A 25,901-nucleotide genomic window follows, 5' to 3' on the forward strand; every position below is an offset into this window, starting at 1 on the left:
TCATGAATAATAAATAAAATATTAAAACTAAGGGATCCCCGGGTGGCTCAGAGGTTTGGTGCCTGCCTTAGGCCCAGGGCATGATCCTGGAGACCCGGGATCGGGTCCCACGTCAGGCTCCCTGCATGGAGCCTGCTTCTTCTCCCTCTGCCTGTGTCTCTGCCTCTCTCTCTGTGTCTCTCATGAACAAATAAAATCTTTAACATACATATATATAGATATAGATATAGATATATAAACTCAGATATTACCCCCCCTGGAAAGTCCTTCCTGACCTCACCCCTATTAGATAGGTTGCCCCCAACCCCCCACCCATGCCCTCCCATTGCACTTATCATGGTGAACTATATATATTTTTTTTAACAATTTTATTTCTTTGACAGAATGAGAAAGCATAAGCAGGGGGAGGGGCAGAGGGAAAGGAAGAACCAAACTCCCCACTGAGCAGGAAACCGGATGTAGGGCTCCATCCCAAGACCCCAGGATCATGACCTGTGCTGAAGGCAGACACTTAACCGACTGAGTCACCCAGGCACCCCAATCACAGTGAATTTTAATTGTTCATATACTTAGCAGTTTTCCCACCCACACTGTGAGTTCCTTAAGTTGATGAGGACCGTTATTTCTGAATACATCTTTCATCTCCATAGGACACATAACTCTCTGGCATACAATCTGACACTTAATGAACCCCGGATGAATGAAATGAATGAATGCCTTGATATTGAGTACAAGGAACATAAGTGAATTTGTGGCAACAAAAGAATTATGTATGACTTTTGGGTCATCAATTCTTACTAAACAGGACTACTAGTATCATTACAGAAAATATTGAAAATTAAGCCGAACCGACCATGTTCCATAGGTATTTGTTATGGCACCAGGCAAAATAAATTGGAACACAGTAGATGTTCAATAAATATGTTAATGAATTAGTGAAAATATGAATGTAAAAATGCTATTTTTTGTGTAAAACTGAATTAAGGGCAGCCCAGGTGGCTCAGCGGTTTAGCGCCGCCTTCAGCCCAGGGCCTGATCCTGGAGACCTGGGATCAAGTCCCGTGTCGGGCTCTCTGCATGGAGCCTGCTTCTCACTCTGCCTGTGTCTCTGCCTCTCTCTCTCTCTTTGTGTGAGAATAAATAAATAAAATATTTTTTAAAATAAATAAATAAATAAAATAAAACAAAACTGAATTAAGACTCATTTATTTGTTGTTGGGGTCTGTAGAATGAGGTCAAGATGCCAGGGTCCTAGGACTGAGCCCTTCATCAGGCTCTCTGCTCAGCAGGGAATCTGCTTCTCCCTCTCCCTCTGCCCCACCCCCCATGCATCTTCTTGTGCTCTAATAAATAAAATCTTAAAAAAAAACTTTCTTACATATGCAGTTCCAATTTAATATCTTAGGGTCCTGTTAAACTCCAATGACTTTAGAATTAATTGCAAAATACATATTCATGAAAGCCCTCCAGGGCATCCTGGGTGGCTCAGCGGTTTAGTGCTGCCTTCAGCCCAGATCCTGATCCTGGAGACCCGGGATCAAGTCCCGCATCGGGCTCCCTGCATGGAGCCTGCTTCTCCCTCTGCCTGTGTCTCTGCCTCTCTCTCTCTCTCTCTCTGTCTCTCATGAATAAATAAATAAAAATCTTTAAAAAAAAAAAAAAAAAGAAAAGAAAGCCCTCCAATATGCAAAATTCCATTAAGCAATCAACCCAAACGAGAACTGCAGAGTTTGTGAGGAGACAGCAGGCTAGGAGATCAATTCCTTTTTTTAAAGTAGGCTCTGTGCCCAACGCGGGGCTTGAACTCACAACGCTGAGATCAAGACTTGCACACTCTACCAACTAAGCCAGCCAGGTGCCCAAGATCAATTCCTTTTCAAGTTTTAAGGCCCAACTTTTAAGTGGAGTGTGGTGTAATACCCAGGGTGGTCAAAAAAATAGCTCTGGATGTCCCTGGCTACTGGTTGCCAAGACCCACCAAACCCTCTGATCATAAATAAAATAAATTAACTGGACAGTAGCTGTCTTCTTCAGTAGGTAAGCATCTTTCTACCTCAGAAAATCAATAAAGAAGTTGTTGCTACAATGCCAGATCTTAATGAAACCTTCATTAGGACATATGTTAAATGAAATAACTGAGAAATGCTAATCATCTCCCAATATCTAGTCTTTCTTTTTTTTTATTTATTTTATTTTTTTTTTCATTTATTTATGATAGTCACAGAGAGAGAGAGAGAGAGGCAGAGACATAGGCAGAGGGAGAAGCAGGCTCCATGCACCGGGAGCCTGACGTGGGATTCGATCCCGGGTCTCCAGGATCGCTCCCTGGGCCAAAGGCAGGCGCTAAACCGCTGCGCCACCCAGGGATCCCCAATATCTAGTCTTTCTTTTTTCCCTTCAACCCATGGCTGTCTAGTTAGGTCTGTGGTTCTCAGCCTGCCCTGTAGCAAACAGGACAGGAGCAGAAGTGGCCCATGAAATTTCTGGCTCAGAGTTTTTAAAGAGGAAGCTTGCTGGCCCCACCCTCTCCCTTCCCCCAGCCTGAGGGCTAGAATGTGCATGAGATGGACAACAGTGGCAGGGGGTAGTCCCACTCAGCCTTTACCAAGCTAGTGAAGGAGGCTGGCAGAGGGGAGATGACAGAGGAATATGATATAAGGGAACTGGGTCCCTGGATGCCCTTACAGAGCACCTCCTGAGAGACATAGTAACTTCTAGCTTGTTTGCTGTCCTGCAGTGCTGGATCGGTTACAGTAGCTTAGCCTGTAGCCTGCATAACACAGTAACTATGTTCCTTCAGATGCCCTACCTCTTCTAGCCCCATAAAGACATACAATTAAGGAACAATGATCTAGGACATCAAGAGCACAGCAGTTATATATTTGGGTTAAGAAGGAATCTGTGCAGGGAATCCCTGGGTGGCTCAGTATGTGAGCGCCTGCCTTAAGCCCAGGGTGTGATCCTGGAGGCCTGGGATCAAGTCCCACATTGGGCTCCCTGCATGGAGCCTGCTTCTCCCTCTGCCCGTGTCTCTGCCTCTCTCTCTCTGTGTGTGTCTCTCATGAATAAATAAATAAAATTTTTTTTAAAAAGCAAACTGAAAAAATAAAAATAAAAAAAATAAAAAGGAATCTGTGCATATTTTATGTTAATGGCAATATTTTAGAAATTTTGGCCTTGATTTTAGGTTGAAACATACTAAATATACATGTAATATTAGCATATATAAGAAAACATCAAGCTTACTCTAAGCTCAGTGATTTATAAGAATTACATAAGTGTTCAGAAAGATGCTTATTTGCTCACGCAGATCACTTACATACCTAAAAAGAAACTGGTTTGGGGAGGGAGATAATGGAGGAAGGGGAGGCAGAATGAATGGAAAGACTCTAGGGGATCACATAGGTACATGTTCCATTTCCATACTCAATGGTGAATTCGTGGATATTTATTATATAATTTCAAATTCATCAGTGAACGAGGGCCATGCATGAGCCAATGATGAGAATACATTTTGCTCAAGGATTAGGATTAATCCAAGTCTGTGCAGCTAGGGTCCAAAAATAAAATACAATGTTTTAAGATATTTGAGCTTGTAAACAAGATAAATATTATTCAGAAATTGCATTAGAAGTGATCGCAAATTTTTGCTCTAAGAATGGTAAATTAGGACTTAAAAGCCCAAATTAGAACAATTAGGTTGCCATGAATGGACTCTTCATGAGTTAAAATTTTAAAAAGCCAAGAGTTGGCAATTTCATGATTCAACCTAATTGACTATTTAATTTGTAATTTTAAGACATTGAAAATCATCATTTTAGGGCACCTGGGGTGGCTCAGCGGTTTAGCGCCGCCTTCAGCTCAGGGTGTGATCCTGGGGACCAGGGATAGAGTCCCATGTTGGGCTCTCTGCGTGGAGGCTGCTTCTCCCTCTGCCTGTGCCTCTGCCTCTCTCTGTGTCTCTCATGAATGAATGAATGAATAAATAAATAAATAAATAAATAAATATTTTTTTTAAAAAAAGAAAAGAAAATCATTGTTTTAAACAAAAAGAAAGTTCCTGAATAATCATTTCTGCATATAAAAATTACGCTTGAGTTCGCCAAAAAAAACCCTCACATCATCAGTAAGCATCTTTCTACCAAACAGAGAAAGAGCTAGAAGCATTGCTGGATTGGCCTCAGGTTAATATATGCTTTGCTATTACGACTAAGAAACGGCAATATCTAGATCTCTTTAAAACTACTAACCCATTCCTCTGGCTACTAAAAAGAGTACAAACACTGCTTAAAGCTTTATCTGTCACTTGGCTGCTGGTGGCTTTAGAAATGCCATTTAATCTTAGGGCTCCGGTTTTCTACAAAATTGTAAGCTTTGGAGCAATGTATGTAAAATGCCTAGCAGGGGCTGGATAAATGGCATTATTATTATGCTAAGTCTATAGAAAGCTGGATAAAACATCAGGAGCCTGCAGGAGGAAATGGGGTGTCCCCGTGCACTGAGAGCTCTCAGGACACCTCCCAAACCCTAGGCCCCTATCTTGTGGTCCTTATTTCAGTCCACCTTGAATTCTAGTCCATTACTTCTAGTCTTCCTCCTCTCTTCCTTTTCTTTCATCCCAATAAAATGTCTTAAAGATGGTGTGTGTAAAATGCAAGTCCGGTGACTGTGGTAAGCATCAGTAAAACCTCTACTGGATTATGCAGCAGGAGGCGGAATCACATGGTGGCCCTGTGGCCAAGCGAAGGCAGCAAGGCAAGGACTCATCACAGAGGCCAAGGGTAAGAAACCCACGAGGGTGGCTTAGGGGCAGACTTCCATGAGCCTAAGGGCATGACTGTGTCTGGTGAAAAGCATCCAGTGAAGCTTGAGCAAGAGCCTGCTTCCCTGGATTTGTATCTAGAAAGAGAACTCTGGCCATCAAGAGGAAAACCCACAGACACAAGACAGGATGACACTTTCATGGTCTAAAGCTGAGCACGAAATGAGGAACGGAAATGAAGCTCAGACACCTGGGGAGGGGGGGCGCTCTGTAGAATTTGGACCTTCATCGCAGGAAGGAGGCAGGAGGTGAGAGGAAGAACAGGTTGGGATGTTCCTCTGAGACTATCCTTTTTTTCCAACAGAGAAATAGAAACAACTACTTTGGGACAGGTTATCAGGTTTGAGGTGTTTTTAGAATATTCCAGGGGAGATATCTAGGAAGGACACGGTGATATAAATTAACCACTTTGGCCAATTTGAAGGAAGTGGAGGACAGATTGGATGTCCCTTGAGCAGCAAGCAGCGCTGCCCGATGAAAACATAACATAAGCCACCCAGGCAGTTTTTCTAGCAGCCACACTACAAAATAAAAAGAAACAGATGAAAATAATTTTAGTAATATGTTTTTCTTTTACCCAAAACATCCATAAAAGAAAGGGAGTCACAAAGGCTAGTAAAGAACAAGGGAGAAATCAAATTTACTTTTGGTTAAGACATAGTTTGCTGGGCACTAGGGTCACTCAGTGGTTGAGAGTCTGCCTTGGGCTCAGGGTGTGATCCAGGGGTCCTGGGATCAAGTCCCGCATCAGGCTCCCAACAGGAAACCTGCTTCTCCCTCTGCGTAATGTCTCTGCCTCTCTCTCTCTTTCTCTCTCTCTCTCTGTGTCTCTCATGAATAAACAAATAAAATCTTAAAATAAAAAAAAAGACATAGTTTCTTTGATTAAAAAAACATGTGATAAAAAAACAACAAAAAACATGTTACTCACGGTTTCTGAAGAGGAAGATGGTCTCTGTAAACTCTCACCTTGCACCCAAATGCTCTCTGTCACAAATGCTATGTGTTCCGCTTCCAGTATAAATGGAGAGACAATAAATAGGGCCCACTTGTTCAAGTCATCGATGGACTGGACAGAGGGAAAGAAACACACAAAAAAGGAGGATTTAATATCACTTCAAACCACAATTGCCACTTATATCAACAACCAGGACCTTCCCTCTGTAATTCCAGACGGGATCTAAATAAGGTTCTCGGGTGGTCTCCTATACACCACATTAACCCTGCATCTCTTACTGAATTGTAACTTTTTTTTTTTTAAGATTTTATTTATTTATTCATGTGAGACACAGAGAAAGAGAGAGAGGCAGAGACACGGGCAGAGGGAGAACCAGGCTCCACGCAGGGAGCCCGATGCTGGACTCAATCCCAGGACTCCAGGATCACGCCCTGGACCGAAGGCAGGCGCTAAACCACTGAGCCACCCAGGGATCCCCGAATTGTGACTATTTAAACACCTGCAGCATCCCTTCTACGATTTGTGACTTTAACATCTATAGATATTTGTGATCCACCATTAATTGTGAAGCTGGGCTCACCCCCACCATGCCTGACTGCTTAAGGCATGAGGAGCTTTCCAAATCACAACTCGGAAGCACATTTAAAGGTGAGGAGGCTCAGAAGTGCAAGCTGGTAAAAGAAGTGCATTATTAACAGGAGCCTGAAGAAGTCTTCCATTTCCTCTAGGGATTATAGATAGCATCAACATCGCTTATCAGATTGGATATGTCGTTTATCTGTGCTCTCCCTCCTGAAATCTCTCTAAAAAGATAGCAAATGAATTTGAAAAGGCTTTAACCCACTAATAAAGGGATATCAAGAGCAGAAAAGCTGAAATCTAAGGCTGCAAGGGATGAGCCCTACCATTACCCCCCCCCCCAAAAAAAAAGGTCAGGCTCCACCCACTGCTTACCAGTTCAAATCTGCCCTTGCTGGGAGGATCAAAAAGCGTTTCCACCTGGCCTAGTAACCTGGCTCACAGTAGAATATTAATAAAAATCTACTGAACAAATTAGTGAATAAAAATTTGGGGGAGGGGCAGCCCAGGTGGCTCAGCGGTTTAGCGCCGCCTGCAGTCCAGGGCATGATCCTGGAGACCTAGAATCAAGTCCCACATGGGGCTCCCTGCGTGGAGTCTGCTTCTCCTTCTGCCTGTGTCTATGCCTCTCTCTCTCTCTTTCCTCTCTGTGTTTCTCATGAATGAGTAAATAAAATCTTTAAAAAAAAAGTGGGGGGTTGAAAAAACTGTGGGTAAACATAATTATCAATATAGAAGTTAACAACAAAGGGCGCCTGGGTGGCTCAGTGGTTGAGCCTCTGCCTTTGGCTCAGAGCGTGATCCCAGGGTCCCAGATCGAGTGCCACATCAGGATCCTCGCAGGGAGCCTGCTTCTCCCTCTGCCTATGTCTCTGCCTCTCTCTGTGTGTGTCTCTCATGAATAAATGAATAAATTCTTAAAAAGAAAATTTTTTTAAGTTAACAAAAAACAGATTGTCCACCTTACTCAAACACGGAATGTGTGTATATTAAACAAAACATCTTTAAATTTCCAGTTTGTATAAACTCTTTGATTCTAGTTATCAATTTCTGCGGGAGCTTCAATTATATAAACATACAAATTCTATGCACCCAAGTCTAAATATGTGATGTTAAGAAGACAACATGAGACCTAAGATTCATTTCTGTAAAGTTAACTTCAGCCCAGGTGGACTGCCAAGGTATCTAGCCAACCAAATCAGTAGCCCTACCATATTTTACAGGTGAAATGAACAGTAGCTAACCACAAAAAGTCAAGTTTTCCAATTATAGGCCTTAAACATCGGCGCTAAAACCCAACAATCACTAACCACTCCTTCCTTCACTGAAATACTAAGTGACTATTCCCAAGGCAAGCTGCTAAGCTAAACAGACCCAATTCCTAGGGAGAAAAAGATAAAAACTGGAAATATGAAGGGTGATTTAAAGTTTATGTGGAAAAAAATAAAATAAAGTTTATGTGGGCACAGCACCGGCCCGTCCCCTTTAGTCTGAAGAACGAGGAACATCTCCTTGAGATAATGATATCTGAGCATCTGACACAGGGTCAATGTCCAAAATATTTACTCTAATTGAAATCTTAACTGTTACTTAAGTAAATGAATCCTGATTGGAAACCACTGCAATAGAAAAAAGCACCCTCTCAATTTTTCCTTATTTTGTTCTTTCCATCCAGGTTCCTTGAGAGAATTAAGCCCTAATTAATTAATTAGGCTCTCAGGTGGAATGAATGTCTCCCCATCCTGCATCTAGGTGGTACTAACTAAGCACTCTCTCAGGACTAGAAGAGTTACTCATCTCATTTTCTGTGTGCCATAGTATACTAACAAGGAAGGGTATTTTTGATTTGCTAGAAGCCGGGTATATTTCATACTTAGGCATAAACAAAGTATTCAAACCTAAAATAAGATTTTAATTCCCACGTGGGTGTTATGGCTTCCCACACAAAGAAAATCTTACTTCGATGCTAAAAGTGAGCCAACTTTTCAGAAGGAAGAGGAAAGGGAAACAAACCGATTAAAAGCAAACACTTTTGGGGGATCCCTGGGTGGCTCAGCAGTTTAGCCCCTGCCTTGGGCCCAGGTCATGATCCTGGAGACCCGGGGTCGAGTCCCACGTCGGGCTCCCTGCATGGAGCCTGCCTCTCTCTGTCTCTCGTGAATAAATAAAAAATATTTTTTAAAAAAGCAAACGCTTTTAAATATTAACGAGAAGTGTTAGTGATGGGAAATGTGCGCAGAACTGCACCGCGAAGTCAGGTCCCCGTCCAACTGCTGAGCGCATAGGAGTGTTGCCCCCTTTACAGAAAGGGGAACAGGGGTTTGCGCAGAGTCAAGGACCGGCAGGTGGAAGAGCCTGCTCAACGTGCAGCTCAGGCCAAGTATTGGGTCAAAAAAAGGAAAGCCTATGTGCAAACCGAAATAAAAGAGGTGCGAAGACCATGTGCGGGGCTGGTGAGTAAAACCCGCCAGCGACCGGGCCGTTTCTGTCGCCTCGGAGGTCAGTGACGGCGGCTGAGGATCCGCCGTCTTCCTGCGAACGCAGGTTCAGCCCGACTCCAGCCCGCAGGGCAGACGAGGTCGCAGGACGCCGCAGGTGGGCAGCGCTGACCGCCGGACGGGGGACAGCGGGGCCAGGCGGGCCTCCCGGGCGCTCCGCCCGCACGCCTGCTCCCCGCAGGTCCGCGCGCAGAGGAGCCCCGAACCCGGCCCCCTGGACCCCGCGTCCGCGGCCCCCGGGCTCGCCCCGCCCGCACCGCCCGAGAGCAGCGCGGAGCCCGGGCCGCTTCCGCCCCGCTGCCCGCCGAGGCCCCGCCCCTCGTTGCCCCAGGCCCCGCCCCCGCCAGCCCCGCGCCCGCCCACCTGGCTCTCGCCGACGCAGAAGACGCGGCCGCCGCGGCTCAGACACACGCGGGCGTCCCGGGGCCGCGCCGCCGCGCCGCAGAAGGTGAAGGAGCAGCGGGAGGCGCGCAGCCGCTGCACCGTGGCGCGCACGAGCGCGGCCGGCCGGCGCCCCCAGCGCGCCCACAGGTACAGGTAGCACAGCGTGATGAGCATGACCGGCCGGCCGGCGGCGGGGTGCCAGCCCGGGACGCTCGCTCCACCGGCTCGCCCCTCCCGCCCGGCCCCGCCCCGCCCCGCCCCGCCCCGCCCCGCCCCGCCGCCCGCCCTCCCGCCGGCCGGAAGAGGCCGCGCCATAGGGGTGAGGCCGCGCGGGCCGCGGAGGGGAGGGAGGAGGGAGGGAGGGAGGGAGGAGGGAGGGAGGGAGGGAGGGAGGGAGGCCTCGCGGGGGGCGGGGGGAGGATGGAGGGAGGCCGTGCTTGGAGTTGTGGGGTGAGGATGGAGGGAGGAGGGAGGCTGAGCTGGGCGGAGGGGGGGAGGATGGAGGGAGGAGGGAGGCTGAGCTGGGCGGAGGGGGGAGGATGGAGGGAGGAGGGAGGCTGAGCTGGGGGGAGGGGGGAGGATGGAGGGAGGAGGGAGGCTGAGCTGGGGGGAGGGGGCAGGGAGGAGGGAGGCTGAGCAGGGGAGGAGGATGGAGGGAGGCCATGCTTGGGGTTGTGGGGTGAGGATGGAGGGGAGGGGAAGATGGAGGGAGGAGGGGGGCTGAGCTGGGTGGGGGGTGAGGATGGAGGGATGTCTCTCTTGGAGGGGGTGAGGATGGAGGGAGAAGAGAGGCCTTTCAAGATGGGGTTGAGGATGGAGGGAGGCTGTGCTTGGGGTTGTGGGGTGAGGATGGAGGGAGGAGGGAGGCCTCGCCGAGGGGCCAGGTGATAATGGAGGGAGGCTGAGCTGGGGGTGAGGAGAGAGCCCTGAGCTAGGGTCCACTCTTACCCCCCAACCCCACACTGGGGGTGGAGGAGTTATGATGGAGGGAGAAAGGAGACATTAAAAAGAGGAGGTTGATAGGTTGGAGACCATGGGGTTAGGCCCATTTGGCCAAAATCTTGCCTCCCTTTCTCAGGAGAGCTGGGAGGCAGATTGAAGAAGGGGCTGTGGATACGTGTACATTAACCAGTACCATACTGGGATTCAGCTACCATACAGCCTCTACCCAGTGCAGTTGGGAAAATAAGGTGAGTCTGGTTTATTAGATTTTTCTAGGCCTTCTTGCAAAAACGATTACATAAATTCATAAAAACGATTATATATACATCTGTACTCCAAATAAAGACTGAAAAGTTGAAGGCAGACCCTCACGAAAAAGGCTGCCTGCTGTTCTTGTACATGTGGGTCACCAATTTGTGAGCATCCGAAGACCAGAAGAAAAAGGGAAACTTAACAATTATGAGTCAGTGTCCTTGCCCCCTAAGAGAAGCATAATTATTCCTGAGAGTGACAGAGATCTCTCCCATGGAACCTCATGTAAAAAGGTACTTTGCGGGGTGCCTGGGTAGCTCAGTGAATTAAGTGTCCGACTCCTGATTTTGGCTCAGGTCATGATCTCAGGGTCTTGGGATTGAACCCTCTGTCTGGGTCTGCACTCAGTAGGGAGTCGGCTTGAGATTCTCTTCTCTCCCTCCACCTCTGCCCCTCTCCCACAAGCTCATTGCACATGCTCTCTCTCTAAAATAAATCTTTAAAAAAAAATAATAAAAGGCAGTTTGGGGGAAAAAAAAAAAGTGCCCCCAGCCACTCTGAAACATAGCAAAGATTTTCCCTGTGTTGCTTCCTACTCTGGCCTTTGCTATAAGTGGAATGAATACTGCAGCAGCAATCCGGTGCACCACTCCCACATCTTACTTGATCCAAGGGTAGATTTTTAAAGTGCCCTGACCATTTATTCATCAGCCTTTTTTTTTTTTTTAAGATTGGATTTATTTGAGAGAGAGAAAGAATGAGCTGGGAGAGGGGCAGAGGCAGAGAGAGAAGCAGACTCCCTGCTGAGCAGGGAGCCTAAGGAGGCCCTGGATCCCAAGATCTTGAGATCATGACCGGAGCCAAAGGCAGCCGCTTAACCGACTATGCCACCCGGGTGCCCCTATTCATCTGCTTTAAAACAGCAGTATGGGGATGCCTTGGTGGCTCAGTGGTTGAGCATCTGCCTTTGGCTCAGGGCGTGATCCTAGAGTCCCAGGATCGAATCCCATATCAGGCTTCCTGCACGGAGCCTGCTTTTTCTCCAGCCTGTGCCTCTGCCTCTCTCTTTCTCTCTCTCTCCCCTCTCTCTTTTTTTTCTCTCTCTGTCTCTCATGAATAAATAAGTAAAATCTTAAAAAAAAAAAAAAAAAACAGGAGTATAGAAAACCCACTTTCACAACTTCAGATTTTTGGTTGGAAGGCATAGGAACTTTTTCCCAGCGCATACTGCAACAACAGATTTTAAAAGAGAGATTCCGGGGATGCCTGGGTGGCTCAGCAGTTGAGCATCTGCCTTCCGCTCAGGACGTGATTCCCCCAAGTTCCGTGATTCCCCCAAGTTCCGGGATCAAGTCCCACAGAGGGCTTCCTATGGGGAGCCTGCTTCTCCCTCTGTCTGTCTCTGCCTCTCTCTCTGTGTCTCTCATGAATAAATAAATAAAATTTTAAAAATAGGGCAGCCCTGGTGGCTCAGTGGTTTAGCGCCGCCTTGAGCCCAGGGCGTGATCCTGGAGACCTGGGATCAAGTCCCACGTCGGGTTCCCTGTATGGAGCCTGCTTCTCTCTCTGCCTGTGTCTCTGCCCCTCTCTCTCTCTCTCTCTCTCTCTCTCTCTCTCTCTCTCTCCCTGTGTCTGTCATGAATAAATAAATAAAATCTTTAAAATAAATAAATAAATAGGGAGAGAGAAATTCTGAAAAGAAAGAAGCAGATTCAAAAACAAGATAAGCATCACAGTGGACCAGAAATAGAAGAAAGACAGTAACCAATGAGCAAGGCTGAAGCTGTATCTTCCCCTTCCCTGCAGGACAGTGACAGTTGGGAAGCAAGTTTCTGGCATGGTCACAAGGCCTAAAGTTTTGTCATTGTGTCCCTGGAGGAAGAAATATGAATGAGTCCCCCTGAGGGAGCCCTTAGCCCCTCCAGGATAACACAGGGCTTACAAGTTAGGAATGAGAAAGTGAAAAGGCTTTACAAAGTGATAAACCCAGATATGTTACTGGACAAACCCTTCAGATGGCCTTCTTGGAGTTTGCTGAATTATGGCCCTAAGAACACAGCCTCTCCACTCTGCTCGGTATGAAGAGGTCATCTCTTCCACCTGAAGGTCACAAGCATCTCTCGTTTTTCCAAGTTCCTTAAGAGCTTTGTAACCCCACCTCCCAAACACCATAAGTCCAACAAGCCAGAAGAGAATTTTCCAGGTTTGCCTTTAGATGCTTCAAGACCTCATGGTCTCAGAAGACATCATGAGGAAATGTGAGGATCAATTCTACGTACAGCCGTGGGTTATAAAGCATAAGGACCACAGTGGGCAAACGTGAACTGGGAAGTCAGTGAGGTTCCTTCTTGGCCCTTAGACCAAAGAGCACCATTACCATTCAGGCCCAGGGAGGAGCAAAGGAAGGCAGAGGAGTCAGAGAAGTTAAACAGGCAAATGGCAGGCTCTGTTTATGATCCCTCCTGAAATAAGGATAACAGCTCAAGGCTGGGGCTTGGCTTCATCATCCCCAGACAGCAAAGGAAAAGGGGAAGGGTGCAAAAATAAGACATCAGGGGGTCTCACTGTGTGCATATCTGATTGACACCTTATGGTCCCTCACCACTCAAAGTGTAGTGCCTGGACCAGCAGCACTGGCATCACCTGGGAGCTCACTAGAAATGCAGAGCCCCAGACTCCACCCCAGACCCATGAAAGCACCATCTGTGCTTTCACAAAATCCTGAGATTCACAAACATTAAAATTTGAGCAACGCTATTGAAATCCACCTCTGTCACTCCCTAGATTTGAGTTGCTCTGGACTCTTGAGCAGATTATTCCAAATTATTGTGGAGAACAGACTAGGAATAGACCACAGACTAGGAATTTAAAAGCAAGGCTGTCGTTTATAAGAATAACACTGCAGAAAGGAATTGTAGCACTCACCTGCCAGAGGCTGAACACCAACTCAGTAACTCATCACCATGCCTGCCTTTCTACCAGAAAAGCTGACTCAAAGTCTCTAGAATACCCTGGAAATGATAATTTGGAGAAAAGGCAGAGTGTTAACCAAGAGTATCACCCAGAGGAGCTGTCCTGCACCCCCACCCCAATTAAATAGATAACTTCCTCCCCAGGGGAAGCCTATCCTGCTGACAGTAGTTCTGTCAGCATGTGGAAAGCATTCTGAATGCAGTCAAATGGCCTGAGCTGAGTAGGACAGTTTGTGAAGCGATCCCAGGCTAGTTGGAAGCATTTAGTAGATGCTGAATTTTAAAAATCTCTAACTGTAAACAGTTCACGTTTAGCAAATGAATCACATAGTCTCTGCTTTATATAAAAGAACTTATTCCCTCCACATCAGTGTTGGAGTGCTGAAAACAAATGATATTGAGAGATCTCAGGGTCTCAAAAATGACCATCTGTTTGAAAAAATATCCTCCATAAAAATGATTTAAATACAAATTTAATTGAAATCATGAGGTTTTTGTTGATAAAGGCTGTAGCATGAAGAGCTTTTCTTTGTCTGAATCTCTATGGTGTGTGTGTGTTTATTAGTATGTGTGTTTATTAGCCAGACAGTGTCAGGGAGACTATCCATATGCAGTTCACCGTTAAGTAAATTAAACTTTTAAGCCATTAATCCTTTTCATTATTGGTTTAAATGCAAAAAGAAAAATTCAGTGTGGACCGATAGAAACAAGCTGCCACCAAAACAATAAATTTGAGGCTTGGACTGTGATCAGGGCCTGAGGGGGGATAAAAAGTTGTCATTTTAAATCTTTCTGATTAGCAAATGCCAGGCCCCACGAAGGTAGGGATCAAACCAACCACCACCTCACCTTGGTCAAAAATCAATTCTGGAATCCCAATTTTTTTTTTAAGATTTTATTTATTCATGAGAGACCCACAGAGAGAGGCAGAGACACAGGCAGAGGGAGAAGCGGACTCCCTGTAGGGAACCCGACTCGGGACTTGATCCCAGGTCCCCAGGATCACATCCTGGGCCAAAGTCCGTGCTAAACAGCTGAGCCACCCGAGCTACCCTGGAATCCCAATTTTTAAGAACATTCATTCCAAATAGGAAAATTTTGTATTAAATGCCTTGTGCATTTCCATAAATTATTCCTTATAACTAATTATATAAGGAAGCTGAGAATTTATTATTTCAATTGCATTTTATTTATATAAACTTTAGTTTTCTAGTAATACTGCTTTTGGAAGTTTTACATTTATCAAAAGGACTCTAAGTTCTGCACAGTTTGTAATTAAGGGGTGTCTGAGAGGCTTCTGGGATGGAGTCTTGCATCTGGCTCCCTGCTCAACAGGGAGTCTGCTTCTTCCTCTCCCTCTGCCCCTCCCCCTACTCGATAAAATAAATAAAATATTTTTTAAAAAATAAATATTAGGGACACCTGGGTGGCTCAGTGGTTGAGCATCTGATTTGGGCTCAGGTCATGATCCTGGAGTCCTGGGATCGAGTCCCACATCGGGCTTCCTGCATAGAGCCTGCTTCTCCCTCTGCCTGTGTCTCTGCCTCTCTGTATCTCTCATGAATAAATAAAAATAAAATCTTTTAAAAAATTAAAAATAAATACTAAAACCTTAAGAGCCTATATTTAATGTGTCATTATTTCTTACTTATATGGTATGCCAAAATAAAGCTGTCTCCCTACAGTAAAAACAAACATATTGACTGGTAGTAAGTAGGTCAAGATAATGCTAACTGGGAAAACCATTTGAATTTATTCATTATAAATCTTCGTATAACAATATGTAACATACTAAGTTGATAAAAGAATGTTCCATATATTTTAAAAGAAGATCTAAGTTTTAAGATTGGATTTATTTACCAACTGTGTAAAGTGTATTGATTCTAATATTATCTGTAATTCAGTAATAGGCTGAACCAGTTAATCTGCTGGAGATCACACACACACGTGTATCTTAGAACTATGTTTTAAGTGACAGTACATGGATGCAATGATAAGGAAATGAAACTTAAAAAGAATGTTGTAGATTGAGCTGATTTCAAAGTAGAATGGCTGCCCTCCCCACTCCTTCGCTATCTGGAGGGGCTGGGGATTGCTTGCTAAATTCTTAAATTCTTGAAACTGTTAGCTATTAGAATACCAGCACCCTTCAGCTGAAAGCAGGATGAAAACAGTGGAACAAAACTCTCCATCACATGAATATGTAAAGAGCCACACTAAGCAAGAGATTATGAATTACTGGGGTGCCCGGCTGGCTCAGTTGGTGGAGCATGGGACTCTTGATCTCCAGGCCATGAGTTCAAGCCCCATGTTGGGCATAGAGCCTACTTAGAAGCTTAAAAGAGAGAGGTGGGGGGGGATTATGAATTACTAAACATCCTTCCTAGAATACTAAGAACCAAAGGAACTGTACAGAAAGTCTTGATATCTATTCAGTATATGATTCAGTATGAGCTTTAATACTTGTATTAACACATTGTCTTAGAGCAATCAGACTTAAATGAAGCAAAAAGCAACTTTATAAAAGAGAAAAGGAGATAAAATCAAAAGATCAAAAGAACTTTAAGTCAGAACACCTCAAACTATTGAAAATAGCAAACTCCTGGCTTTAAAAGAAAAAGAAATCTCTTTTCCAGCTTTGTTCACAAAGATGGACTCAGAGCAATTTTACCCTTAAAGGCACCAGAGTGCTCAGATCCTGTATGCCTGCTATTTTTTCCATTAAAAAAAAAAAAAACAGAGATCCTTGGAGAAATGGCTGGTGCAGGTGTTATGGAATACCTGATAGGCCAAGACACTTCATGCCAGAGAGAAAGTAAGCTTCAAAGAAAAATAGGGTGGTGTCAGAAGGATACAGGAGCTAACCCAAAGGGCCGCCCCCCTGCTAGCCAAATTAGGGCAATTTGAGTATCAAATTGAAATGCATTAAATTTATGAAGAGCCATGAGCTCCTCATGAGCCACAATAAAAGTTTAAGTATTCTGAAACAATGTCAACTATAACACACTATTGAGCCTTGTTATTTGATTATGTTTGTATTACGGACTCATTTTTTTAAGATTTTATTTATTCATGAGAGACACAGAGAGAGGACTTATTTATCCTATTGATGAATATTAGTAAATTGTAAATTCTTCCTGGGACGCCTGGGTGGCTCAGCAGTTGAGCATCTGACTTTGGCTCAGGGCATGATCCCGGGGTCCCTGTATGGGGCCTGCTTCTCCCTCTGCCTGTGTCTCTGCCCCTCTCTTGTGTGTCTCTCATGAATAAATAAAATAAGTAAATTCTTCCTTTAGAAGGTTATTTCTGAGCCAAGTGACAATCATCAATACAAAGACCCTGGAAGCTGTGATGCCAAAGCAGAGAGAGCCAGATTTCAGTCACATCTCATTCTAAGACTCCTGAAGAGCGGGACAGTCCTAAAAATACAACAGTACAAGATGTTTTAGGTGGTTGAGCGGCTACCTTGGGTTCAGGGCATGATCCCAGGTCTGGGGATGAGTCCCCCACTGGGCTCCCTGTGGGGAACCCACTTCTCCCTCTGTCTATGTCTCTCTGCCTGTGTGTCTCTCATGAATAAATAAAAATCTTTAAAAAATTAAAAAGAATCATTGGTATGACCACAGCAGATAGGATTTGATGTCTCCTAAAGACTCCAGAAATAACCAGCAAAACTCTTTGATGATCAATGACTCCATTAATTGGGACGGTAACTGTTTTCTTAAAAATATATCCATCTGTTAATCCAATAAAATTTTGAGTCAAATATAGACAGGCTTAGAAGAAACAAAACCACAGATTATTAATATTTCTGGATTAATAAGGAATCCATGTGTATATGGTATTGATATGCCTGAAACGTATTTAAAAATATGGCGATTTTAGGCACACCCTTCTAAATCTGATTTGAAATGGGTTACTCTTACATTGTAATCTTACTAAATTTTTAAACAGTATTGAAACATCTAAGACATCAGGTTTGCCATACTGATAAGCTTATTAATTTGCTAGATTTATACAAATTGTTAGACAACTGAAGTACATGAAAAGGAAATTTAATTTAGGAAGGACTTACGGGTGGCTCACCTGGGTGGCTCAGTGGAGGAGTGTCTGCTTTCGGCTCAGGCAGTGATCCCAGGGTCCTGGGATCGAGTCCCGCATCGGGCTCCCCTGGGGAGCCTGCTTCTCCCTCTGCCCGTGTCTCTGCCCCTCTCTTCTGGATCTCTCATGAATAAACAAATAAAATATTTTTTAAAAAAGGGGGGGGGGAGGCCTTGTAGCCTGGATGGGGATGCTGAATACCCACAGCAGGACCCTTCCCCACCTCTCTCCAGGTCCGTCTCTCTTCTCTCCAGAAGCATATCTATAAATAAATAGATGTAATTGTGTGTGTGTGGCCCATCTGCAGAACAGGAGGAAGAAATCAGTTTCTCTCAATAAGCCAGAACTACATGTCAGCAGTTGGAGAAAGGAAAATGCTCCACAAAATGATGGGTCCTGAATGTTTTTCCGGGCAGACATGATAACCCCTTTCAGGTAGGCTCTTGAACCTCATGACCACAAGGTCATTAGCCGTTTCTGTTTCTATGTTACAGGCTGAACTGTGTCCCCCCACCCAAATTCTAATGTTGAAATTCTAATCCCCAGTATGATTGTATTTGGAGATGGGTCTTTCAAATGGTGATTAAGGTAAAAATGAGTCCTATGGGTGGGCCCTGATCCAGGAGAACTGGTGTCCTTCTAAGAGATCAGGACACAGACCCACATAAAGGGAAGACCACGTGAAGACAAAAGGAGGAAATCTTCAGAAGAAACCAACTTGCCAGTATTCCGATCTGGGACTTCTAGCCTCCAGACTGTGGGGACAGATTGGGGCTGTTGAAACTGCCCAGTCTGTGGTACCATGTTACGGCAGCGAGGACACATGATCTTAGCCAAAAGGCCGAGAAGCGATACGGCAGCGAGGACAAACTGATATATCCTAGTTCTCAGTAGGCCCTCCTCTTGTCTCTGACCATTTCTGGGAAACAATGGTCTAGAGGGAGTCTTTGCCCCCAGCTTCTGGCCTCACCAACATTTTCTTCTGGGGTGGTCCTGTTTGCTCTCTGGGTTTCGGTGGCCACCCCTTTGGGCATGATGTGTAACTAGCCAGGGCCACAGCTATTGCTTCTACATAGCTACTTGAACATTCTGTTGGTGTCTCAAGTGCAACACGAATAAAACCCACTGTATTTTTTTCTCCACAAATGTCCTCTTTGTCCTGATTTCTCTAGCTACAGTTAATGACCTCAGCCTTCTTTTCGTGTGGACCTACAATGGAGTCATCTTGGAGTCCCACCTTCACCCCACAGCCTCTATATCAGTGAATGGCATCTCCACACTGTCTCTTAAGAGGTTCATCTTCCTACCCCACCCCTCATCCAATCCAAATACCCATTCTGCTCTCACTGACACTAACATGATAGCCCCTGATGATTCCCAGAGCGCTTCCTGCTTCCCGCGGCTCTGTAACCCAGCACATCTCCACCTTGTAACTTTCCAAAGTCAACTCTGACCTCGTCACTCCCCTACTCAAACCCTTCAGTGTCCACCCCTGCCCCCAGTGAGTTCAGTGTCTTACTTGGCATTCAAGACTTTCCATTGTACCCAGCCAGCCTAGTCTTGCCCTAGTGCCATCCATCCTTTTTTTCTTTTAAGATTTTATTTATTTATTCATGAGAGACACAGAGACATAGGCAGAAGACCCCAGGATCAAGCCTTGAGCCAAAAGCAGATGCTCAACCGCTGAGCCACCCAGGTGCCCTGCCATCCATCCACTTCTTTATTCATTGCACATCAGCACACCATGCACTATGCTGATCACTATGTATATTCTTATATTTAGACCTCTCAACTCTGCAGGGTGGCTGTGGTCCCCTTCTTGCAGAGGAACAGCTGAGAGACTTGCCCAGGTATCACGATGGTGGGGAAACTGGAGGTTAAATTTGTCTTTCTGACTCCAAAGTCCTTCACCATATGAACCAGGCACCTGAGAGCAGATAAAGTTCTACCCACAACAATAATAAATAGAAATGAGTCTCTAGATCCAAGAGGAAACATTGGCAGAAGGTTTAGGCTGTGGCACCGCCAGCCCTGAGAGCAGCCTTTTGTATCCAGATCAGACAGGCTGGGATGGTCCAGACCTTGGACACATCCAAAAAGCTGTAGGTGAGATTTCATCAAGATCCTCCCAGCAAACAGCTGGCCCTGGAAACAGCCTACTCCAAAACCCGAAAAAGGCTTAGGATATGGTTTCTACACAACTGCTGAATGTCACTGATTTGATAACATCTTTTTTTTTTTTAAGATGTTATTTATGTATTTATTCATGATAGAGAGGCAGAGACAGGCAGAGGGAGAAAAAGGTGCCCCTCGATAACATCTTAAAGAACCTCAACTATAGGAAAATCCAAAGTTAAAAACTACAGTCTAAGTGTTATATTTTTTAAAAATCTAAAAAGTAATAATGATAAAAAATAATAATAATGATAATAATGATAATGATAATAATAAATGCTAGGGACTCCTGGGTGGCTCAGTGGTTGAGTGTCTGCCTTCGGCTCAGGTCATGATCCCAGGTCTGGGGATCAAGTCCCACATCAGGCTCTCTGCAGGGAGTCTGCTTCTCCCTCTGCCTATATCTCTGTCTCTCTGTGTCTCTCATGAATAAATAAATAACTCAAATAATAATAATAATAATAAATGCTATGTGGTATCCTGGATTGGATCCTGAAACTAAGTGGACCTTGGTGGAAAAACTAGTGAAATCTGAAGTCTGTAGCTTAGTTGATGTACTAGTTTTGACAAATCCATGGTTGTGTAAAATGTTAACACTGGAGAAAACTGGGCAAAGAATTCTGTACTATTTTTGCAACTCTTGGAAGTCTAAAATTATTTCAAAATAAAAAGTCATAAAAATTAGGGGATGATCCTCTCCTGAATTTCTTTGTCTGTCCCTAACTAGCCATATGGTCTTCATCTCTCTGGGTCCCAGTTTTCAACTGTTTAAAAAAGAAGGAGTGACACAAACCAGATCATCTTCGACCTCTAAAATTCTGGGATCCCAATACATTTACAACATGATTCACTTTACAAGGACTTGATTGCAGTGATGTCTTACTTTCATAACCCTGGCATTTAGCACTGTGCCAGCACGTAGTGGGTGCTCGATAAAAGTTTTTGAAACCAAACTGGCTCATACCTCAGTTTGCAAGATGAGGTTAGAACTATTAAATCTTTTGCCTAGTCAACCACTAGAGAGCGAAGTGCTCACAAAATTTCCTCCACTGAAAGCAAATTTATCTTCATCTGACAGAGGGGAGTGATCCTTTCCGTCCCAGGCATATAAAAATCATTCCTGGTTGGGGGAAGGGAGTCACCATCTGTGAATAGTTTCCTGCCCATCAAACAGGACCTCCAGTTGGGGGCGATTAGTACCATAAGCTTCCAGAAGATTAAACAAACACACACCACTCAGCAGGCTCAAAAGTCTAAGCCACCACAATAGATCAGATACTGAACTGCAAACAGGTGAGTGCCACTCATCTCCAGTACTTGTTCTCTTCCTATTTCCTGAACAAAAATGGTCTCCCTTTTAAAAGACTGGTTAAAAAGGTTAAATGAATGGGGCACCATTCAGTGGTTGAGCATCTGCCCTTGGCTCAGGACATGATCCCAGAGTCCCAGGACCCAGTCTTAAGTCCACAGAGGGCCTGCTTCTCCCTCTGCCTATGTCTCTGCCTCTGTCTCTCATGAATGAATGAATGAATGAATGAATGAATGAATGAATGAATAAATAATTTTTTTTTTAAAAAAAGGTTACATGAATGACTGTGGAAATTGACTAAAACCTCTACAATCAAGATGAAGACAGGGATCCCTGGGTGGCGCAGCGGTTTAGCGCCTGCCTTTGGCCCAGGGCACAATCCTGGAGAACTGGGATTGAATCCCACGTCGGGCTCTCGGTGCATGGAGCCTGCTTCTCCGTCTGCCCCTCTCTCTCTCTCTCTCTCTCTCTCTGTGTGACTATCATAAATAAATAAAAATTTTTTAAAAAATTAAAAATAAAAAAATAAAAATAAATAAAAAGATGAAGACAGCTTTCACAGGGCATCCCCTTAGCAGCCCAGGGCTGAGCCTGTGAGCTGCAGTTTGCATGGCAAAGCAACAGAGGCTGCTATCTGGGTTCAGATGTTGCCCCAGACCCCCGACTTCCCCCAGGGGCAAAAATGCAGACATGTACAGTGACCATGTGACCGTAGGCAGATGCCTTTGTCCCATGGTTCTACCAGAGAACAGAGTCCTCATGATGCTGGCTGAGGATTAAGAATGAGGTGGGCGCGCAGGGCCGAGTAGCGATGATCCGATCCAGGAATAGCCCACCTGGACGAGTCAACAGGAAGGGACTAGAAGGGCAAGACGCTTTCATTTCATCCTCCTAACTCTTAAGGGTGAGTAGGATTACCTCCTTCTAACAGCATAGGAATTGGGCTGCAGTCTACCCAAAGCAGAGCTCCTTTCAAGTAGATCAAGTTGCCTTTCTCAGGCATGGAAAAGCATCTTATAAAACATCTTTTGCTCTGGAAACTTCATGGGTCTGGCAAGCAAAGTTTGGTGAAAAGAATCGGGGAGAATGGGAGCATTACATGCATCCCTTACATTCCCAAGCCAGCATGGCTTTGCTTTCTTGTTTTCACTGAACTTGTGTTGTCTGGGTTTTGTTTTATTATTATTATTATTATTATTATTAATTATTATTATTTATTCATTTATTTATTTGACAGAGAAAGAGAGAGAGCACAAGCAGGGGGAGCAGCAGAGGTAGAGGGTGAAGCAGACTCCTCATTGAGCAGGGAGCCAGATACAATGCTCTATCCCAGGACCCTAGGATCATGACCTGAACGGAAGGCAGATGCTTCATCGACTGAGCCCCCCAGGCACACCCTGAACCAGTGTCTTTATAGAGGCACCAGCATCAAGATGCCAGGAAGGGGTCCAGAAAAGCTGCCATGCCCCTTGTCAGTGTCCCTTACTTTTTGCATGTCAACCTGTGATTTTTTTTTCAAATGCAAACATGTTTTTTAAACGCTATACTTGTGGAGAACGTAGCATAATGCATACAGTAGTCGAATCACTAGGTGTCACACCTAAAACATCGTCAACTACACTTCAATTTAAAAAGTATCGTATAGGGGCGCCTGGGTGGCTCAGCTGGTAAAGCCTGTGACTTGATCTCAGTTCAGGTATTGATCTCAGGGTCTTGATCTCCGCTTCTGATGGATGGGTTCCTTGATGGGCATGAGCCTACTTAAAAAAAAAAAAAAAAAATGTTTAATAAATAAATAAATAAACCCTATAATGTAGCTAAACAAAAAAAAATAAATCAGTTTATGCAGGGACGCCTGGGTGGCTCAGTGGTTGAGTGTCTGCCTTTCACCCTGGATCAGGTGGTGATCTGGGGTCCTGGGATGGAGTCCCACAACGGACTCCCCGCAGAAGGTCTAGCTTTTCCCTCTGCCTTTGTCTCTGCCTCTCTGTGTCTCTCATGAATAAATAAAAATCCTTTTTAAAAATGAGTTTATGAAAAAAAATAAATAAAATAAATAAATAAAATTTTTAAAAAATAAGTTTATGGGGATCCGTGGGTGGCTCAGTGGTTTAGTGCCTGCCTTTGGCCCAGGGCATGATCCTGGAGTCCCGGGATCCAGTCCCACATTGGGCTCCCTGCATGGAGCCTGCTTCTCCCTCTGCTTCTGTCTCTGCCTCTCTCTCTTTCTCTCTCTCATGAATAAATAAATAAAATCTTTAAAAAAAAAGTGTATGCAAACCCCACTTCTTAACCTCAAAAGCACTGCATGCAGTTTACAATAAAATAACAGTAAACCTGGTGGGATAAAAGGAGAGATTCAGACTTTGGAAAAGGAAGCAGCAACTCGGTGACCACGGGGCGAGCACGTACCCTGTTTACAAATGCTGGTGAATCCCTAAGTCGAGAAAGGGCCGTTTCCAGGAGGAGCCAAGAGCAGATGACGCAGCTGAACTGGAACTGCTCTATGCAGCCCGCTTCCAACACGACTTCAGCCCTGGAAGGACGGTTGCCTCCAGCCCCCAGTCAGGCATCTTGAATAAGAAAAAAAAAAAAAAAAAAAAAAGCAGAAGAGCAGGAGGTGATCTAACAAGTCTTTTCTATAAATAGCCCCCTCCCCAGGGGAATAACAGCGCGATCTAAAGCGGAGGAACCCGTCAGTCCTCGGGGAGCCCCCCCACCCCAGGGGCTGTGGACGCCGCTGCCAGGCGCCTTACCTGGGCGCCTTACCTGGCCGACCGAGCCTGCCCGGGGCGCCGCGCGCACCTGTCGCCCGAGCCCGGGGCCCCGCTGCCCGCCCGCACCTGCCGCCCGGCGGGGGCGTCCCGGCCAAGGACACGGCAGGTGGCAGCGGGGGCATCGGAAACAGACTGTGGCAAAGGCCAGGTAGGGAACCCACGGCCGCAGCACGACCCCAGTCCTGACCGCTCCGGCCACGCTGGCGGGGCTCCTGGCTCGAGCCGAGCACCCTTCCCCGGCCGCCCAGAACACCGCCTGTCCTACCTGCCCTTGGGTTTTGCCTTAAACCTCCAGATGTCACCTCTTCAGGGAGGTCTCGCTGGACCCCTAGGCCAGGTGAGCCCCCCGACCCCGGCCCCGTCCAGCAACAACACTCACCCACCTTGTCATTGCTTGAACCCCGTGCCTGCCTGCCTTCTCTCTGAGGCTGGGAACTCGCCGGGGGCAAGGGCAGGTTCTGCCTTTATTCCCGGCACTTAGTGAAGTGAAGGTGGCTGAAGGTTTTGCAAAATGAGGAGCCACAGGGGACCGCTCTTGATAGGGTGTTTGGTGAAGGAGGTGCTTATTCAGGGGCGCTTGGGTGCCTGGGTCAGTTAGGCATCTGCCTTGGGCTCAGGTCATGAGCTCAGGGTCCTGGGATCCCCCTGCATTCCGCTCCCTGCTCAGCGGGGAGCCAGCTTCTCCCTCTCCTTGGGGCTACTCTCTCGCTATATCTGTGTGTGTGTGTGTGTGTGTGTGTGTGTGTGTGTGTGTGTGTGTGTTAAATAAATACAAAAATAGGGCAGCCCGGGTGGCTCAGGCCTGCCACCTTAGGCCCAGGGTGTGATCCTGGACACCTGGCATCAGGTCCCACATGGGGCTCCCTGCATGGAGCCTGCTGCTTCTCCCTCTGCCTATGTCTCCGCCTCTCTCTCTCTCTTTCTGTGTCTCTCATGCATAAATAAAACCTTTAAAAATAAATAAATAGGGGATCCCTGGGTGGCTCAGAGGTTTACCACCTGCCTTCAGCCCAGGGTGTAATCCTGGAGACCTGGGATTGAGTCCCACATTGGGCTCCCTGCGTGAAGCCTGCTTCTCCCTCTGCCTGTGTCTCTGCCTCTCTCTCTGTGTCTTTCATGAATAGGTAAATAGAAATCTTTTTTAAATAAATAAATATTTTAAAAAGTAAATTTTTAAAAATTGCTTATTCACTGGATTTCTTGTCCCAATGCTAGGTGCCAACTGCTTCTTTCTTTCTTTTTTTTTTTTTTTCTTTTTTTTTTTTAGAGGGCAACTGCTTCTTTCATCGCAAGAGTATCTGACATCTAGATTTACTGTTCCTTTACTAGGGGCACTTACTAGATTTCCATTACTACCTTGATGATATGTGGTCCTAATTTTGCCATCTGAACCCTGAAGCCTTCTCTCTCTCAGCACAGCAGCGTCAAGCAAGAACCTGAGCCGTCCCCATCTGTGTTTTAGGGAATAGGAAATTCATTATTCTGTGGTAGGACCTAGAATGACCCATGGTGACTATTAGGAATACTGCTCCCCCCCCCCCCAACACCACCAAAATGAGATAAATGCAAAGACTAAACATCTGGGAAAAAGAAATAGAGTCTGACTCCCAGTTAAGTGGCTACGGATGGCCTCCAGGTCACAGAAAACCTCAAGTTGAGAACTTCCGTCACTGCTGAGGTTTCTAGTAAAAACAGGAAAAATTCAGAGGTGACTAGAGTAAATGTCTTCAAGAACACAGTTGCTGACAGCTGCAAACTATTCCATGTTTGAGTGTTCCCAAGATCTGTTAACCACTCTTCTGTTGTTGGATTGTTTTCTACCCCAAGTGACTGCTCACACAATGCTGAGGAGAATGGTCCTGTACAAAACTTTTTCCCACCTTTTTGTTAATTCTCAGGGATATATTCCTACTACGTTCTTTCTTTTAAGTGAAATTACAGGGTTCAAAGGATATAAGCCTAAGACAATGGGAACCTAAGGCCAAACTTCTTACCTTGAATGTTGTATCATTTTATCTCCTTAGTCCTCTCTCTCTCTGTGTCTCTCATAAATAAATAAATTTTAAAAAAATGTTTAACTGGCCATTTGCATTTATTCGCCTAGGAAGGAGATTTACAATGCACACACAAAA

General features: G+C 45.4%; 1 protein-coding gene across 8 annotated transcripts in view; it reads right to left on the reverse strand.

Moving 5' to 3' along the window:
• HLCS (holocarboxylase synthetase) overlaps positions 1-25,901 on the reverse strand; it is a 226,340-nt gene that overhangs the window by 193,754 nt on the left and 6,685 nt on the right. For 2 of the 8 annotated variants that reach the window (XM_072806920.1, XM_072806919.1), the window contains exons 1-2: positions 9,221-9,430; positions 5,754-5,891 (exon numbers count right to left, since the gene is read on the reverse strand). In XM_072806920.1, the coding sequence (XP_072663021.1) occupies positions 5,754-5,891; positions 9,221-9,415 (333 nt within the window). In that variant the 5' untranslated portion in view covers positions 9,416-9,430. Of the gene's footprint in view, positions 1-5,753; positions 5,892-8,775; positions 8,897-9,220; positions 9,431-13,360; positions 13,447-17,493; positions 21,196-23,404; positions 23,566-24,152; positions 24,458-25,901 lie in introns of those variants that run through there. The other 6 variants (XM_072806927.1, XM_072806921.1, XM_072806923.1 and 3 more) reach the window with 6 other exon arrangements.

The sequence above is a fragment of the Canis lupus genome, chromosome 30 (genome assembly GCF_048164855.1).
Source record: "Canis lupus baileyi chromosome 30, mCanLup2.hap1, whole genome shotgun sequence".
Lineage (NCBI taxonomy): Eukaryota > Metazoa > Chordata > Mammalia > Carnivora > Canidae > Canis > Canis lupus.